This window comes from Elephas maximus, chromosome 11, assembly GCF_024166365.1.
Source record: "Elephas maximus indicus isolate mEleMax1 chromosome 11, mEleMax1 primary haplotype, whole genome shotgun sequence".
Taxonomy (NCBI): domain Eukaryota; kingdom Metazoa; phylum Chordata; class Mammalia; order Proboscidea; family Elephantidae; genus Elephas; species Elephas maximus.
In genome coordinates, this window is record NC_064829.1 from 41,174,034 (window position 1) to 41,191,720 (window position 17,687).

At 39.9% G+C, this 17,687-nt stretch overlaps 1 protein-coding gene across 1 annotated transcript in view; it reads left to right on the forward strand.

Moving 5' to 3' along the window:
* The first annotated feature begins 3,122 nt into the window (after positions 1-3,122).
* Positions 3,123-17,687, forward strand: part of ASXL3 (ASXL transcriptional regulator 3) — a 220,263-nt gene continuing 205,698 nt past the window's right edge. Inside the window, 1 exon segment of the mRNA XM_049900833.1 lies at positions 3,123-3,312. Coding sequence (XP_049756790.1) covers positions 3,259-3,312 — 54 coding nt within the window. The 5' untranslated portion in view covers positions 3,123-3,258.

Consider the following 17,687-nt stretch of genomic DNA (forward strand, 5'->3'; position numbering starts at 1 on the left):
CTGTTTGGGTTGGATCTGTTTTGAGCGTTTATCAATTGTTAAATATGTTCTAATATAAAAAAATAACATCGCGAAAGATGAAAATGCTGAAAGTTAGGAGGAGAGACAAGCAAAGCATGATTTTGAGTTGTTGAATTCAGAATTTAAAGCAGGAATAGAAATGACCAAAGCAGGAGAATGCACAGCACGTGCTGTTACCTGCCCTTCGAGCTCCGAACTATCTTCGTTGCTGCATTATTGGGATAAAGGTCTTAGCAAAGGAAGGCTTTATAAGGCAGTTTTAACTGTTTCTCTCTTCTCACTTAAGGGGTGGATTTTTAAAATACTTGTGGTCATATAAGAAATTTAAGAGAACATTTGCAGCCTTGGTAGGTATCTGTTAAATATTTTTCTAGTTCTTAATTGTCTTAACTGACTTGCTCTGCATTTGTGTTTGGGAATGCATCTCTCCATTCCCCCAAATTCGAATGTACAGATCCTGCCCAACCTTCAAATCCCATTTCAAAGGACATCTCTTCCTTAAAGTTTTCTTTAATCACTCCAGCAGAGAGTTATTTTTCTTATTACTTTTCATATAAATTTCTTAGCCCATTTATTATTAAGTTTATCACTTTCTACCCCAATTCAAAAAGATATTCATGCAATTTACTAAACTATAAAATATCTGTATTTGATTCATATATTCATCCATACCCCATCATCTCAGATGCACATTTATTGAGACAATGAGTGAGTCCTAAGGAAAAGCCTGGCTGAATGCACGTAGGTAAATGCTGAAGAAAGGAATATAACAAAAACAAAGGCTCTCTCAAATGGTGGCCTACCTCCACCTGGTGCTCTGTGAGACATGCATTATTTTGTTACAGAATATTAACCAAGTCTTCAACCGGCCTTATAGGTTATGGATTACTTATAGCCAAGTACACAAAACAAGGGTAGGATCCAAGAGTCAGTTCACTGTCAGAGAATGGGTGCATAAATGATTGTGAAGTTTTGTTGTCGTTGTTTTGGGTTTTATCATCAATTTACATCTGCCTAAGTGGTTTTAAGTGGGATGACGTATTTTCTCTTCTTTAATAATCACAACTTGGACTTCCTGTGAAGCAACTGAATAGGTATGCTTTCTTTTAGCTGGTTCTAAAACTTCTTATTAAGCACTATTTCACAGAAAATAATAAATTACATGTTATGGCCTGATTGCTTAAAATAGGTATTTCTGCAGAGAGGGAAAAACATTAGAGGGCGAATGCTTTGAATATATCAGTTACTTTAGATATAAAGGAAATTCTTGAAAATAAAAGCAGATGTGAACGTGATTTGATTTTAATACATTTGAAATGTAAAGTAAAAATATAATACACCTGGATAGAGTTATGCAAATTGCAGGGGTAAAATTTTCCCCTAGGGATAACTTCAGTTTGTTCTCTCAATCCATTAAAAAAAGTGGAGATAATCTTTTGATATTCATTAAACTGATGCATAGATTTTTCTTGTTCTAATGAATTAATAAAACAAATATTTCTAAAGAATTAGCATAAACAGCTCTTTATGATTATGAACTGCCTCTACTTCATTTTTGAGAATCAAACATTTTTATTCAGTCGTTTGACAGGGCTCTCAAAGGAATCACCTTACTCTAATGTTTCTCATTCTTAGACATAAATCTTTTCATTAGTTGTGGGTGTTCATTTCTTAGACACAGTATTTATTTTTAAGTACTGCAGTATGGAATAGTAGAAACAACGTGGGATTAGAGTCAAAAGACTTGGGTTCAGTTCTGAAAACTGATTTGGCAAGAGACCTTAGATGCAATGTAATGTTTTTAAGCTTTATGTTCTCATTTGTTCAGCAGCGGGAAATATGTAGGTTTAACTGCGTCGTTTGGAAGGTCAAATGAGATAATACATTTAAAAGAAAAACTCGAAGCAATATTTATATACTATTATGATTATATTCAGAAAAAACTTTAGATAAACATCCAATCTGTCACTTTTTTTAGAGGCTCAAGAAAAATACACACATAATTAATGTGTGGGTCATGGAGCCATTTCTTTCTTTGCTTAACAATAACTTTATTGACCTAAACAATTCACCAATGATCCAAGAGGTTGGAAAGGTTACAATAAACTTTTAGACCTTAGTACATTTTTTATAGTCCGGTAATAAGATTAACAACCCAACTCTTTATGCATCCCAAACGTAGCAATTATAAAATGACGCAAAAAAAAAATTATTTACAAGCGATAGCTGCGCAGTTGTTTACATACGCATCAAGCTTTACGCTATAGAATGATATATTATTTTAAAATAATTAGGACTACGGTATGGCATTGCATTAATGATCCATGGCTACAGTTGCTTCGTCTAGCATTATTTAAGCTGCTATAGGTGGCTCAACGTTGCGTACAGTTTTACGTTCATTATTAGTTCTGTATCAGAAGAGGCTGGTTCTATACCCTTTAAACAAGGCTCTGGGAATCCAGCGAGGCAAGCAGAAACAGGGTTAGGAGTCCAGCAGAGGGGAGTAGTGCGGAGTTTGTGAGTTAAGTAAATGAGTGTGTGAGTGCGAGAGAGAAAGAGTGAGTGAGAGAGGGAGCGCGAGAGAGCAGTGCAGAGGCGTTGAGTTGCGGTGCGGACTCGTCCACAAGTTCCAAAGGCCACCGCGTCCGCGCTTTCGGCCCGAGCGGGGCCGGGGGCGCACGGCCTGCACTAAGGGGCAGCGCCCGGTGGATTTGGGGGGCGGGGTGGACGGACAGGGGTCTCGCTAGGGCTTCAGGGCGTGGCTGGAGGGGGGGGCGCGCGGCGAGTGTGCGCGCGGGAGGGCCAGTGTGAGCGCGGCGAGTGTGCGGCCGCGTCGCCATTCCCCGTGACGTCAGAGTGTATTGTTGTGAGCGGGGCCGAGCGGAGCATCCCCGGAGCTGTCACCGCGGCGGCGGCGGCGGCGCAGCGCGAGCCCCGCGCGAGCGAGCTCGGCCGGCACCGCCCCCGCCCCCGTCCCCGCCGCCCCCGCCCCCGCCCCCGCCCCCGCCCCCGCCCCCGGCCCGCCCGCCGCGCGTCGCCGCCGCCGCCCGCGCGCCCCCACCCACCCCACCCCCTCGCTCCATCCCTCCCACCGCCGCCGCCGCCGCCGCCCGCGCGCCTCCCCCCGCGGAGCGAGTGCGGGTCACCGGGTCACTGGGTCATTGTCTCCGCGCCCGAACCCCGAGCACCCCGTGGAATCCCCCACGTCATCATCAGAACCATCAATGAGATGCAAACATGAAAGACAAGAGGAAGAAGAAGGACCGCACCTGGGCCGAGGCTGCCCGCCTGGTACGTACCGCCCCCCGCCCGCCGCCCGCCGCCCGCCGCCCGCGCGTCCCGCCGGCCCCGCGCTCGCCCCGCGCCGGCCCGGGCGGCCGAGACGGCCACTTCCAGCCGAGCCGCCGCCCGCTCGCTCTCCGGGCTCCTGCTCTTTGTTATTCTGCCGGAGTGGGCTCGCCCTGGGCCCCCGTGTGTGCGTGCGCGCGCGGAGGGGCGCCGCGATTATCTCGGGGAGCCCCACGCCCGCGACCGCCCGGGACACTTCTCCCGGCGCTCGCTCCCGGGGCTCGGCTGCGCCTTCTCCACGGGCGAAGCTCGGAGCGCTCGGCCCTGCTCTCCTTCCCTCTCTGCCGCTCCGGAGACCTTTGTGTGGCAATTACCACTCCCTCCCGGCCCCTCCACCCCCCGGAATTTCATCAATAACACTCTGTGCACGGTCTGTGTGTATGTTCGGCGTTTGTGAGTTCATACATTTTACACGTGCCATGTACGGTGTGTGTCCGACGCAGACTTGTGGGGCGTGTGCATGTGGGCTAGGTCGTTGCGTGTCTGTGTGCCGTGTCATGTGCATTATGTATGCACACACCGATACGTACGTGCATGTTTTGTGTGGATCCAGTTCGTTGGTGTTGTAGGTATTGTGCTCTGCTCGATGTTTGTGTGTACATTCTGTGCACGTGTGTGCGATTTGTGAGTGTGTGTCAGTGTGTATGTGTGTGTTTGGTGAAGTTGGGTCAGTATCATTTGTAGTGGGAGATTATTAAGAGTGGACAGCTAGGTGTGTTTTACTGCTGGATTCCTGGGCGGTGTTACTTGGCAGCTTTTCCTTTTCTTTAACCTTTCGGAGCTTACGTTTTAATCATCGGAAGAATGTCTCTATAGAAATGCTGGTTGGCAGAGGGGCGGCGGCGCCTTTGGTTTAATTCATGTGTATATGTTTTTCTTCTTTTAAAGGACAGCTGTAAAAGGATTTTTTTTTTTTGGAAAGGATATTTTTGTACAGTGTGTCTCAGGGGAATGCCGGGCATTGCATTTGAAGCTGAGCCTTTCAGGGCTTCGGCTGCATAAATTAAATATTTATTCACCAACTTACTGTCTGTTATAAATTGGCCAAAAGAAATCAGACTGCATGCAGGAGGGGAGAAAAAAGTCCCCAGGACGTGTTTTTGGGTTGACTTTGTAAAGATTGTTTTACTATAGCAGTGTTCATTTTTAAAGCTTTTGAGTACGTTGTGGAGAACATTTGTCAAAAGTAATTATCTGAGTTTGGTTGAAGGGCCTTGCTGGTACGTCTCTGGATTCTAGCAAAGGCTTTTAGATAATTGGCCCTATTGCCTGGCTAGGAAGTGACAAAAGTCCTTTTTAATTGTAATCTAGTTATTGCTAGCCAGAGCGTCCAGGCCCTTTTACTCCATCTCTTAATTTTGTAGTGCGGTATGTGTTATCATTTCTCCCTTTCTCTGTGGCGGTGTTAATCACTAAATCAGTCTCTGTGGATGAATGGGCAGGTGGTAGTCACTCTCTAATGAACTGCATCTGGGAGAGAAAATTTAGTTCATGGGGAAGATGTGAGAAAAGTGTTAAGTAGATGCCACGTTAATGCTATCACTGAGTTTTTACTAGAGGATAGTACATTACTTATTGTTTCCTCGGCCATTAATTCAGAATTGCGTGAGGGTGTGCAAGGCTCCTGAAAATGCATTATTCAGGTTTCCTGCAGCGACAATCAGGTATTATTATAGAGCTTCAGTGTATGTATTTTAAATAAGTGAACAATGAGTTGACTTATAAATATTTTAAAATAATGATTCTTGAATTAGCCATATCTGCCTGCAGAGAATTATTTAATAAATAACATTATTCTCATGGAATTTAAGGCTAGTCATTTGTATTCAATCATTATGTTACTATTCTTGAAAAGTACTGTGCTTTGTTCTGTTCTAATCATAACATGTCTGCATTGATACATCTTGAAATTTATAAGTCGTAGTTTTTTATTAGAAGTTGACTTTTTCTCTTGCAAAGTTCATTGATGGGAAAAAACACACTAGGAGTCATCAACACAAAAGAATTAATGATAGACCAGATGTCTCTATTTTATCCAGACATATTGAACTAGTAGTTATGGTAATTTTTCAATTTGGTTCGAGGTATTTTTCCCCTGGTGGTTGTACAAATGTGTACGTGTTCAAAATGTGACAGTTGAAATAAAATACTGAATAAAATAGTGAGTAATTGTACTACAAATACCTTTTTCAGAAATTGGTGATTTGTAAAAGCGGCCTGATCATTCTAAACTTATTTTGTGAAAAAAGAGATCCAACTGGATAGTAGTGACTTTGTGTTTTCCTTATGACTATGTGAATGCATATGGACTTAAAAACATCTTCCAAACTTACACAACAAAATATTTTTGTAATTGATAGTATTAATTTTTATTCAGTGAAAAAGGAGTTTTTTTTTTAAGCATTTCTGTGATAGAAATACTGTCATTTCATATTTTACAGTGCCCCTGTTGATTTTTGTTGTTGTTGTTAGGACTTTTAGCCTTTCATCCACCTATGTTCAACTAGGTTTCTGATTAAAACGTACAGCTTAGTATGTGGTTGTTGCAATATATGAACCAAAAAGAGTACCCAATTTAACATTAAGAATAACCTTCCAATTATTACAAAATATATAAGGTCTGCATATCTACACCCTGTCCTGGAGTGTGTATGTGTGTGTAAGTGTGTGTGGTTTTCTTGAAAGAGAGAACATCAGGAGCAGAGGAAATGCAAAATTGATTTTTTGAACTGTGACCTAAAGCTTATGTTTAAATGAGCTTTGCATCCATTTTTAAAGAAATGTGGAAGAGCAATTCTTTGTGGAGTAACTAAGAACTTCCAGTAAGCAAGAGAATTTTTGTTTCCTTTCTTTGTGAGAAAAGTATATAGTTTCCAAATCTGTAAACTCTGAGTGGTAACTCCAGGGATTTTGTTTTAGTTACAGACACATTTTCCTCATGGAAATGTATAGTGCTTGCATGTAGTGGGTTTGCTCAGCTTATGAAAGAGGGAATGATAATAAAATTTCCATGTATTTTGAGAAATGCAATGATCATTAGCAGGCTGCCATTTAAACACAGTAATACCACATCTTTTTTTTCTTCTTTTTGCTTTCTGCCCTGCATCCCATAAACCCCATTGCTGTCGAGTGGATTCCGACTCAGAGCGACCCTGCCCTGCATCAGTTGCAGAAATTTCAGCCTTTGGCCTCCTCCCCTCCCCCACGGCCTTCTGCAGTTGTGGTTGTTACTTTGCGCATTGCCATTTAATATGGAGTCTGCTCCCAAACCAGATGCATTTTCATCTGTTTTATCTGCTCTTCTAAGGTTCTGGAGTCTCAGAGGATCCCACAATCACGTGAAAGTGTCTTCTGTCTTAATATTTATAGACCACAAGAAGAATAAAAATCAAAACCATAACTCATGTCGAGCTGGGGCTTTGACTTTAATCCTTCTGACTTTTATCTCAAGTCTTCAGTCTGTTACTATAAATACAGTTTAAACCATTGTGAAAGGATCTTCATGCTTCTTTGTAAAAAATGGGGATTTGACAGGACTTTGTTTTACGGCACTAAGGGGTTTCTTTGTTAGCGGCTTAACACAGACCATACTGTTATTTATATATTTATTCTAGGTTAATTTTTTTTTTTTTACATGCAAAAATGTTGTTGCTTTCAAAAGTGCTTTTTGATAGTTTCATCACTTTGTTCTACAGGGAATGCTGCTTTTAAGATAATGGTTCATTGTATTAATTTGTTCCCTGAGTTCTCTTCTGTTTGTTTTATTCTTTACAATCTTTGTTTAGTCTCAGTGGCACCTGAAAATAAATCTTAACAATCTTCAGTAGCTGTGTGCTTGGTAACAGGGCTGATTTATTTGCTCGTAGTTTAGATACATTTACACAGATAATGAATATCAGTTTTGTTTTGTTTTTTCCTGGTAGTTCAAGGTGACCTTTGGCGGAGTGGGGGGGTAGGAACATATATTTTTTAAATGGCAAAGTTTCTTTTTTGTTGGGAGAAAACAGGCGCATGTTCTTTTATGCCACAGCAGGGTTACTGAAGGCTTTAAGTAAATCAAAATTTGCAAATCATATTTATTAAAAATTAAGCAAGGGGATTTATTAATTAAAGGAAATCTGTGTGAGTCTTTTGCACAATAAAGAACCTTTTGCATAATGCATTACATTCTAAATAAACTGTTAGGGTTTCGTAAAATAAGGTTAAATGTTATTAGTAGCTATTAAGAGGGAAAACAATTCATAATCGCTAATTTGCTGGCTGCCTTGCCTTTTGTGTTTAGAAATTGTTCAGGAATGATGAGCGTTTAGGGGTGGGGATTGGTGCAGCTTTTGGCATTTTCTCAGTGTGCTAGTGGTGATTGGATTGTGGGCTGGGATCGGGCAAATTTAGACTTGTGATTTGGGGGAAGGCCCCAAAAGTACACATGAGCATAATTGTGACAGTGCTTACTGGTTCACAAGCCTGGCTAATGTATTTGTGCAAATAGAGTTTTATTATCAAAACACTTAAATTTCAGTTGAAGTAATTCAGCTGTTTTCTGTGATCAACACATAGCATCATACCTTTATGCTTTCGGATATAGAACCTGAATTGTCATTTTGCAATTTGAAAGATAGGAAAGAGTTTAGCAATCTCTATGGCTATTTGGAAAAAAGAAAAAAAAAAAAAAAGAGTTTAAGATGGGAAAAAAATGTGTTTGAAATGAGAAGTTGTGAACTTACACCTAATGTTTAGGTTGTTAATTTTTTATATCCTGCCGACATGAAAGGGGAGTTTTAAGACTTCTTTCTTAAGTCTTTCTCTTTTTCTTTGACAAATTCTTTGGTAGCAGATGATTTCTCAGATGTCAGAAATGGACTGTCTTCTTGGTGCACTGTGGCTTTTAGACTTGTGGACTTAAACCTGTAGATGGGATTTCACCATAGAAAAGCTAACTCATAAAGTAATTCCATTTAATGATTTAATAGTCTCAACACTTCACTGAACTGCATTGGAGATATGAAATACGGTCCCTAACTATTTTGAGGGCTACTTCATATGAGGTTCAGATGTTGGGAGGATACAAAGATGTACTGTACCCCTCCTCAAAGGAGAGTAGAGTTCGTTAGAGGAGGTAAGGAACATGGGAAGATGCCTAGACAAACGCCATCTGTAGATGTCACATGAAGGATCAAACAGGTGGCAGCTTACAGATTTACGGAAGGGAGAAGCTGCGTGGTGGTAAGTGGTAATTGTGGAAGGCTTAATGGATTAGACCAAATTTGGTTTGGCCTTGAAATATGAGTAAGATTAAACAGGTGACAAAAGGAGACCCTTCCAAGAAGAGTGGGCTGCATGGGTGAAGGTGCAGTATCAGGCAAGAGAATGGGTTCAGGGTAGAATGGGCAGATAAGTAGAACCATCAGAAGATTTAGGGGAGTGGGCACTGCAACGAAATTGAAGATTAGGTTGTGACCAGATTGGGGAGGGTTTTGAAAGTCATTTGAAGCTGATTGGACCTTGGAACTTGTAGCATGGGGATAATGGGATAGGTGGTAGTGGTAAGGAAATTGAAAAACAAAAACTGGCAAAACAAAATGAAGAGCCCTTGTAATGTATGTTTTGTACAGTGATAGAGCAAGGCAACACCAGTGATCTGGGAGTGTCTCTCAGTGCTTCCAGTACTTGGTGCTAAAGGCTCTGAAAGCAAAATTGATGTTAGAAGCACTTTTTATTTTAAATAATACCACCTTATTCAATCCCATGTCCTCTACCAAATGAGGCTAAGTAAAAATTGGTAAATATATGTATTACATTTGTAGAAGACATATACAGAAGAGGGCCCTGGTGGTGCAGTGGTTAAGAACTTGGTTGCTAATCAAAAGGTCAGCAGTTCGAATCCACCAGACCCTCCTTGGAAACTCTACGGGACAGTTCTACTGTGTCCTGTAGCGTTGCTATGAGTCAGAACTGACTAGATGGCAATGGTTTTTTTTTTTAATATACAGAACAGTCCATTTGTTCCTTGTAATACTCTCTCGAGATCAGCAAGTCAGCTATGATTATCTCAGTAACTCTGCCTCCGGTATGATTTAATGACTCGCCCAATATCATCAGCCTACCTAAGGAGCAGGCCTGGGACTTAGCCTGATTCCACAGGATCATTTCTTTATGCTGTGCTTCCCTTCTGATTTTTTTCTAAAACAAGAAGGGCATTTTAAGCGATGTGTGTTTAACTGATTTGTTGCAGTGAAGCATAGCGAGGATCTGAGCCTGTAACAGATGTGTCCCCTGCCTTTCAGATTGCTTGCTTTTACTTCTCCTTTTTTTCTATCAAAAATTCTGCATGAAGTTATTTTTATTAAAAAATTGTTTTTAATTTCTAGTTTTTCCCCAAAAGTTGTGCATATTGGATCCCGTCTCCTTCCCGATAGGGCCGGGAGGCCAGCGTCTGTATAGAACCACTTTCAGCTATTTGCCTGCACTGAGTGACTTGATTGTTCTGCTTTTGTCCCAGCACAGTCGGTAGCTGCTGAAATCTAGCCCTGATTGAAACTTTCCATGAAGAGCTCTTGGGGAACAAATAAAAACATTCTATGATTAGCCACGTTGTTTTCATTATTAAACAAATCTACATAAAGGGGTAGCAATTAACAGCTTTATCAGCTTGAATTTAGACATCTACCTCTCCCCTTGCCTCAATATTCCCACTCGAAGTGGTAACAATTAACTGTTGCTGGTTTTAATGTCAGCAGCTGACAGCACTAAATTGGGACTAGGCGCTTCCCTGGGTTGATTGACATATAGCCCTCTGACACATTCTTCTGTCGTTTTAAGGCAAATTCATGCCCTGCGGTTAGAGCCAAAGGGCTTGTCAGAACACTGACTTTAATAGCCTGAAATATATAACTTAAATGACGCCCAAGACCTTAGCTTTGGTGGGACTTTTAGAACCTGAGGAATTCTCCAAGGCAGTGCAGTTTATACTTAGTGGACAAGCTTAGAAATTGTAAGATTTTTCTAAGTATATAGATGAGTAATTTATGGCACAATTAATTACTGTGGGCTTATTTTGCGTCTTAGAGTAAATTAGCCCACGATATACTAGAAGGTGGTTTTGGAGAAAATATTTTCCCAGTGACAGTTCAAATCATTCCAAACTTGGAATTCATTTTTGGCAAGTGTTTCATTCTTTAGTCGTGCAACAGTTGATTCCTGAATACATTATTTGTGTCTTAAAGAAGGAATAGGGTGGACTCTTGTCACCTTATTTGGAATACAGGCGAGATTTCCGAGATTTCGTTGACTGTAATCTATTGCCAAAATCCACCGCCGTTGAGTTGATTGTAACTTACAGTGACCCTGTAGGATAGAATAGGACTGCCCCAGAGGGTTTCCAAGGCTGTAATGTTTATGGAGGAAACCCAGGTGGCATTGTGGCTAAGTGCTTCAGCTGCTAAGCAAAAGGTGAGCAGTTTGAATCCACCAGGTGCTTTTTGGAAACTCTATGAGGCAGTTCTACTCTGTCCTTATAGAGTTGCTATGAGTCAGAATCGAGTCGAGGGCAACGGGTTTGGTTTTTTTTTTTTTAATTTTTGCTGGAGCAGACTGACACATCTTTCTCCTGTGGAGCGGCTGGTGGGTTTGAACCACCAACTTTTTGGTTAGCAGCTGAATGCTTAGCCACTGTGCCATCAGGGCTCTCTCTAATGTATTAAAAAACCTCCTTAATATTTTCAAGGAATTAGACACTGGAATTGGGTCTTTGGGCTTATTTTCCTACCAGTCATAGATGATTTAGGAGATAGTATTGGAGCCATTATTCCCTGTCCTTGAGCGTAGAGAATGACCCAGCTGCAGCACACATACTTTACACTCTTAACTTTTTCTGTTAGCATTTAGTGAATAGAAGATTTGTTGGACCAATGAAGACCCTCTTGACTGTCCTTACTGAAACCTGTACCAATGTTCATTAAGAAAGACAATTCAAAATGCAGTCACAATGATTTAGCAGTTTCTCGCCTATCTGTGAAAACGTGAAGCTTTCAATGGTTTTGCCCATTGTGAGTATGTACTGATGATACTGTAATGTTCCTCGGACTCTGGCAGACGCGGCTCTGGCAGCATGCTTGTCTGTTTCCTACTTTTGCCTCTCTGAATATATGCCAAATAAAACCTTTCTTCTGCTTTACTAAACTTTGTGGTGTTTCTACCCTAGAACATAGAGAAGACATGATATGGTGAGGCTGTTGTTTATTTGTCTGTTTTTTTTTTTAAATGCCAAAAATAAGTGAATGCGTATGTGATTTGTACATAATACCAAAACCTTGTTGACATGACCACAGAACTAAGTAGAGGGAAGTTTCTCAGCTCCTGGGCCATTAGGACATTTTATGACTTTGTTACTGGGTGGAAACCCCAGGTTTTTGCTATTGGCTGATTAACGAGAGCTAGAGATGGGAGAACAGGAAAGGCACCTTTTTTTCATTGTACAAGAGAAGGAGTCAGTCGGAGCTTCTGCTACCAAGTCTGCTCGCCAAGGGTGGGCAGACAAGTTACTTTTAAAGGCGCTTACACATAGGGAGTTCATACAAGTTATATCAGCAACATTCTTGATTATACTACGCAGGTGTGGTGGGGTTTACATATAACCTCCATGCAAAAGCAAGATCCAGAATTTGAGGGGGAAGCCCAGCAAAGGAAATGATTTTTCAGTAGAACAGTGTAGGGGAGGAAGCCAGGTAAAGAATACGACACGGCGGGGGTCTGTCTCACTCTTTCCATTTTTTTTTGGACATTGGTCATTCAAGACTCATGTCCATTTTGAATTATAGCTCAGCTTGGAATTGTTTGGCATGTGTTCCAGGAGGGACAGATATTGGACCTCGGTCTTTCATTGCATCTACTGACCTTTTGTTGATTTATAACTATTTACTAAATTGGAAACCCTGGTTGTGTAGTGATTAAGTGCTACGGCTGCTAACCAAATGGTTGGCAGTTTGAATCCATCAGGCACTCCTTGGAAACTATGGGGCAGTTCTGCTCTGTCTTATAGGGTTACTATGAGTCGAAATCAACTTGACGGCAGCGGGTTTGATTTGATTTGGTTTATTTACTAAGTATTAAAAGAGAAAGGGTGGCTCTTACGCCTTGTTTATGTGCGTGTCTCCCTAAAATATTCTCTCTTTTTTTCTTTTCAGGTTGTCTTAGCTATTGTCTTTATACCTCAGGGCCCAGTTGATGTGTTTTTACGAGTCTTTGTGAGTCCACCTCCAGCTGGGTCACATTTCTTTATGCTCAAGGACAGGAAATAATGGCTCCAGTATTATCTCCTAAATCATTCTTTTCTTTTGATCAGATATTGGAGATATTAATACGTGGACTTAGTCAAGCCCTTGGATGGCAGCCATGGCAGGCTCTTTAAATTCACGGTGCTGCTTTTCCACTGGCTATCATCTGGTTCTTCACCAGGTTCTTAAGAGAACATTCCCACCAATTGCATTGCCAAAGTGAGCAGACTCAATATACATCAACATTTTAGCCTGAGGCTTTTTTACGTGTATAAGACAGTTGAAGATAGGTTTTATTTATCAGGATGCAGACTAAGAGTATTACTATCTCTTACAGTAGTGATCTAGCCTGTGCACTTATTCCTGATGGTCACCAACCAAATAAATCTGGTGTTCGTAAGGGTGTTACAGTGTGTAACCAAGTAGCTTGCAGTCTAATTCTGTGTATATCCTGTTCTACTTCTCTTGTGTTATTTATCCAGATGGAACAAGAGGTATTTGCTATAGCACAGACTATACTTCCTTGGGCTAATAAAAAAAATCAGACACTATTTTGTTATCTCATGTCACCTTGGGTAATGAGGTCAGAGGTTACTGTTGTGTTTTTATCTCATTAGCAACTTCATCTGTTATTTCTCCCGTAATGATTGACAAATTTCTTAAAGATTTCTCCGATTCAGCTATACCGTAACTAGGAATTAAAGCTATCAACCATACCCTGAGTGTTGGGCCAAAGGTAGGTTTCTTTTTGACTCTGGTTTTATAATTTGTAACAATTTAACATTAGCTTTTCAATATTTGCTAGCATCATTACTGCAATAGCTAAAGGTAATCTTAAAATTCTCAAAGTGTGTCGCCCATGTATTCACCAGGAATCAAAACAAGAGATTGCCTATGTAAACTCAACAGGCAGTGGAAAGGACTAGAGGAAACAGAAGGTATAGAAAAATTCATATGTGACAACCAGGTTTTCGTTAGAAAGTACATGATTAACAAGATAATGTAGGATGCACCTCTCCTGTTAGAGGTCTTTAGTTAATCAGTTTAAAACACGCTAAGTGTTCTTCTCCAGGGCAAGCTGCCCCTTCTTGGTTTACCTATTAACACGAGTCATTTTCTCAGAAGTAAAAGTGTCACAAAACTGTTCCTAGGAGAGAACATCTAATTCAAGACTTAAAATATCTAAACCCAGTAGTTAAATAATTTAGGAGAAAGGAAAATGGTTTCTTATATCCAGAAAGTAGGACTTTAAAACATCAGCAGTATTCCCACATTAAACCCATAGTTTTCTTTTGTTTGTTTGTTTCTGTTTTGTTTACTCAGTCTTAGGTAGTTGACTTCTGTTCCACATGATTCTGGATCAGCCACAGTCCTCGAACCTGTCAGCTTCTGCATAGAAGTTCTGGAAATTTTATTCAGTCTAGTAACAGTCCTTTTCACAAGTCCAATATAGTCCATCTTTTTGTTCAGATATTTTGGTCGAAAGTTTTCAGCAAATCAGCAAAGTAAAAACTTATCTGCAGATGACAAAACTTAACATGGCCGTGATTAATTTATAAAAATAATACTCTAATAGTGAAAGACCTGATAGAAATTAATTACAAGCACAATATAAAGGCCGAATAAAATCAGTTAAAAAAAAAAACTTTAAATAACAATATTTCTAAATATAACCATGACTATTTTTAAAGAGCTCCAGATATAATACATAATCTGAAGACATGATACCATATAGTCAGGATATACTAAGGATGTACCAAGATTACCAAATCTTTAAATACCTGAATAGTAAAGAAACAAACAAAAACTTCATAGGTAAATGATGTGAATACGCCAGTCAAACCATTGGCTTTGATAAAGTTTCAACCAAGCTAGCAATTAAGAAAAAATAGTAAAATTATGGCATAATATTATGTGTTTGCTTTCTATTAGGCAAAAACACAAGAGGAAATACTAACATATAAATTTTAACCCAAAGAGAATCAGGTGTTTCTAGGTGTTTCTCTTGATTCTGACAACAAGTTTCAAATTATATGAAATTTATTAAGTAAAACTTATAGCACATTTTCTTTATAACTTTTTTTTTTTTTTTTTTTGTGTGTGTGTGTGGCTTTCCATGAAGTTTCAAAGTTGTCAGGAGTTTATTATAGGTGACTGAGAAACAGTAAGTTATTTAACCAAAAATCTTAAAGGTAAAAACCTTAGCTTTTTTTTCCTTTTCTCTTAAAGACATGTGGCTTGGCTTTCAACTCAGGAATCTTATTATGATGAGAGACTGAACCTTTGTCTTCGAGGCAGATAACACAAAGGAAAAAAAATCCTTAAACTCAGAAATCAAAGAAAATTTTGTCATTTTAACTGTCAGAAACCCAATTCTTTGTTTTATATTTTACTTTAAAGCTCCTAAAAATCTCATAAATTAAATCACTAAATGTTAGTTAGATAAAACTTTTGACTATATCAAAAAAATTTCTTTTTATTAAACCTCTTAAACATTGTCTTTGTTGCATATCTCTTATAGCACATGCATTTAAAGTGGCAAAAGTGAACATACTCTTTAGCAGACATGTGTGTGTGTCTACACACACACACACACACATTCTTTTGCTTGTGGCGTAAAAAACAGAAGTATGTAAACTTAAATTATGACAAATATCTGTTAACTCAATTTAACATCAATGTTACCTAAAAGGACTTAGAAATTATTTTAAGCCTGTATACCATAAAACATAACTGTTAATAAAGATTTTATCAACTGGCTTTGGAAATCACAAAGTCTCTCTCATCTGACGAATTCATTGATATGGATATACCCTTAAGTATCTGACTAGGGTTGGAAACATTTTTCCAGTCCATTTCAGCTATGTCTCATTATGATTTCAATTTTTTTTTTTTTTTTTTTGCTTCTTAAAGTTCCCCTACAATAGAAAGAACTTGTTTACAGTTCTTTTATGATTAGGATCCACCCAATTTTTGATAACTATGGTAAGCCTAGATCCATCTGACATCAGCAGTGATAGCCCTAGTTCCACGTCCTCTTCTGAACCTGGCCTGAATTTCTGGCAGTTCCCTGTCGATATACTGCTGCAGCCGCTTTTGAATGATCTTCAGCAAAATTTTGCTTCTGTGTGATATTAAGGATATTGTTCAATAATTTCCACATGCAGTTGGATTACCTTTCTTGGGAATAGGCATAAATGTGGATCTCTTCCAGTTGGTTGGCCAGGTAGCTCTCTTCCAAATTTCTTGGCATAGATGAGTGAGCACTTCCAGCACTGCATCTGTTTGTTGAAACATCTCAATTGATATTCCGTTAATTCCTGGAGACTTGTTTTTCGCCAGTGCCCTCAGAGCAGCTTGGATTTCCTCAGCACCATTGATTCCTGATCATATGCTACCTCTTTTGAAATGGTTGAATGTCCACTAATTCTTTTTGGTATAAAGACTTTTTGTATTTCTTCCATCTTCTTTTGATGCTTCCTGTATTGTTTGATATTTTCCCCATAGAATCCGTCAATATTGCAACTCAAGGCTTGAATTTTTTCTTCAGTTCTTTTAGCTTCAGAGATTCTGAGTGTGTTCTTCCCTTTTGGTTTTCTATCTCCAGCTCTTTGCACATGTCGTGATAATATTTTACTTTGTCCTCTCAAGACGCCCTTGGAAATCTTCTGTTCAGTTCTTTCATCATTTCTTTCTTTTGCTTTAGCTACTCAACATTTGAGAGCAAGTTTCAGAGTCTCCTCTGACATCCCTCTTGGTCTTTTCTTTCTTTCCTGTCTTTTCAGTGACCTCTTGCTTCGTTCATGTGTGATGTCCGTGGTGTCATTCCACAACTCGTCTGGTCTTCAGTCTTTAATGTTCAATGTGTCATATGGCTGGCTGAAAGCAACGCCAGAAGGATATTTACCTGTGTTTTGTTGACTATGCAAAGGCATTCAACTGTGTGGATCTTAAATTATGGATAACATTGTGAAGAATAGGAATTCCAGAACACTTAATTGTGTTCATAAGGAGCCTGTACATAGATCAAGAGGCGGTTGTTCGGCCAGAACAAGGGGATACTGATTGGTTTAAAGTAAGAAAAGATGTACATCAGGGTTGTATCCTTTCACTATACCTATTTGATCTGTATGCTGAGCAAATAATCAGAGAAGCTGGAGTATATGAAGAAGAACGGGGCATCAGGATTGGAGGAAGACTCATTAACAACCTGCATTATGCAGATGGCACAACCTTCCTTTCTGAAAGTGAAGAGGACTTGAAGTGCTTACTGATGAAGATCAAAGCCCACAGCCTTCACTGTAAATTTATACCCCAACATAAAGAAAACAAAAATCCTCACAACTGGACCAATAAGCCACCATGATAAACGGAGAAGATTGAAATTGTCAAGGATTTCATTTTACTTGGATCTACAATCAACAACCATGGAAGCAGCAGTCAAGAAATCAAAAGACACATTGTATTGGGTGAATCTGCTGCAAAAGACCTCTTTAAAGTTTTGAAAAGCAAAGATGTCACCTTGAAGGCTAAGGCGTGCCTGACACAAGCCATGGTATTTTCATTCGTATCGTATGCATGTGCAAGCTGGACAATGAATAAGGAAGATCGAAGAATTGACACCTTTGAGTTGTGTTGGCGAAGAATATTGAATACACCATGGACTTCCAGAAGAAGGAACAAATCTGTCTTGGAAGAAGTGCAACCAGAATGCTTCTTAGAGGCAAGGATGGCGAGACTGCGTCTTACATACTGTGGATGTGTCGTCAGGAGGGATCAGTTCCTGGAGAAGGACATCATACTTGGTAAAGTACAGGGTCAGTGGAAAAGAGGAAAAACCTCAATGAGATGGATTGACACAGTGGCTACAACACTGGGCTCAAGCATAACAACGATTAGAAGGATGGCAAAGGACTGGGCAGTGTTTCATTCTGTGGTACATAGGGTTGCTATGAGTCGGAAGTGACTCGAGGGCACCTAACAACAACAACAACATAGTAAGCCTACTTTGAAGCTGTATGATCTTGGAGACCGGTTGCCCCACCC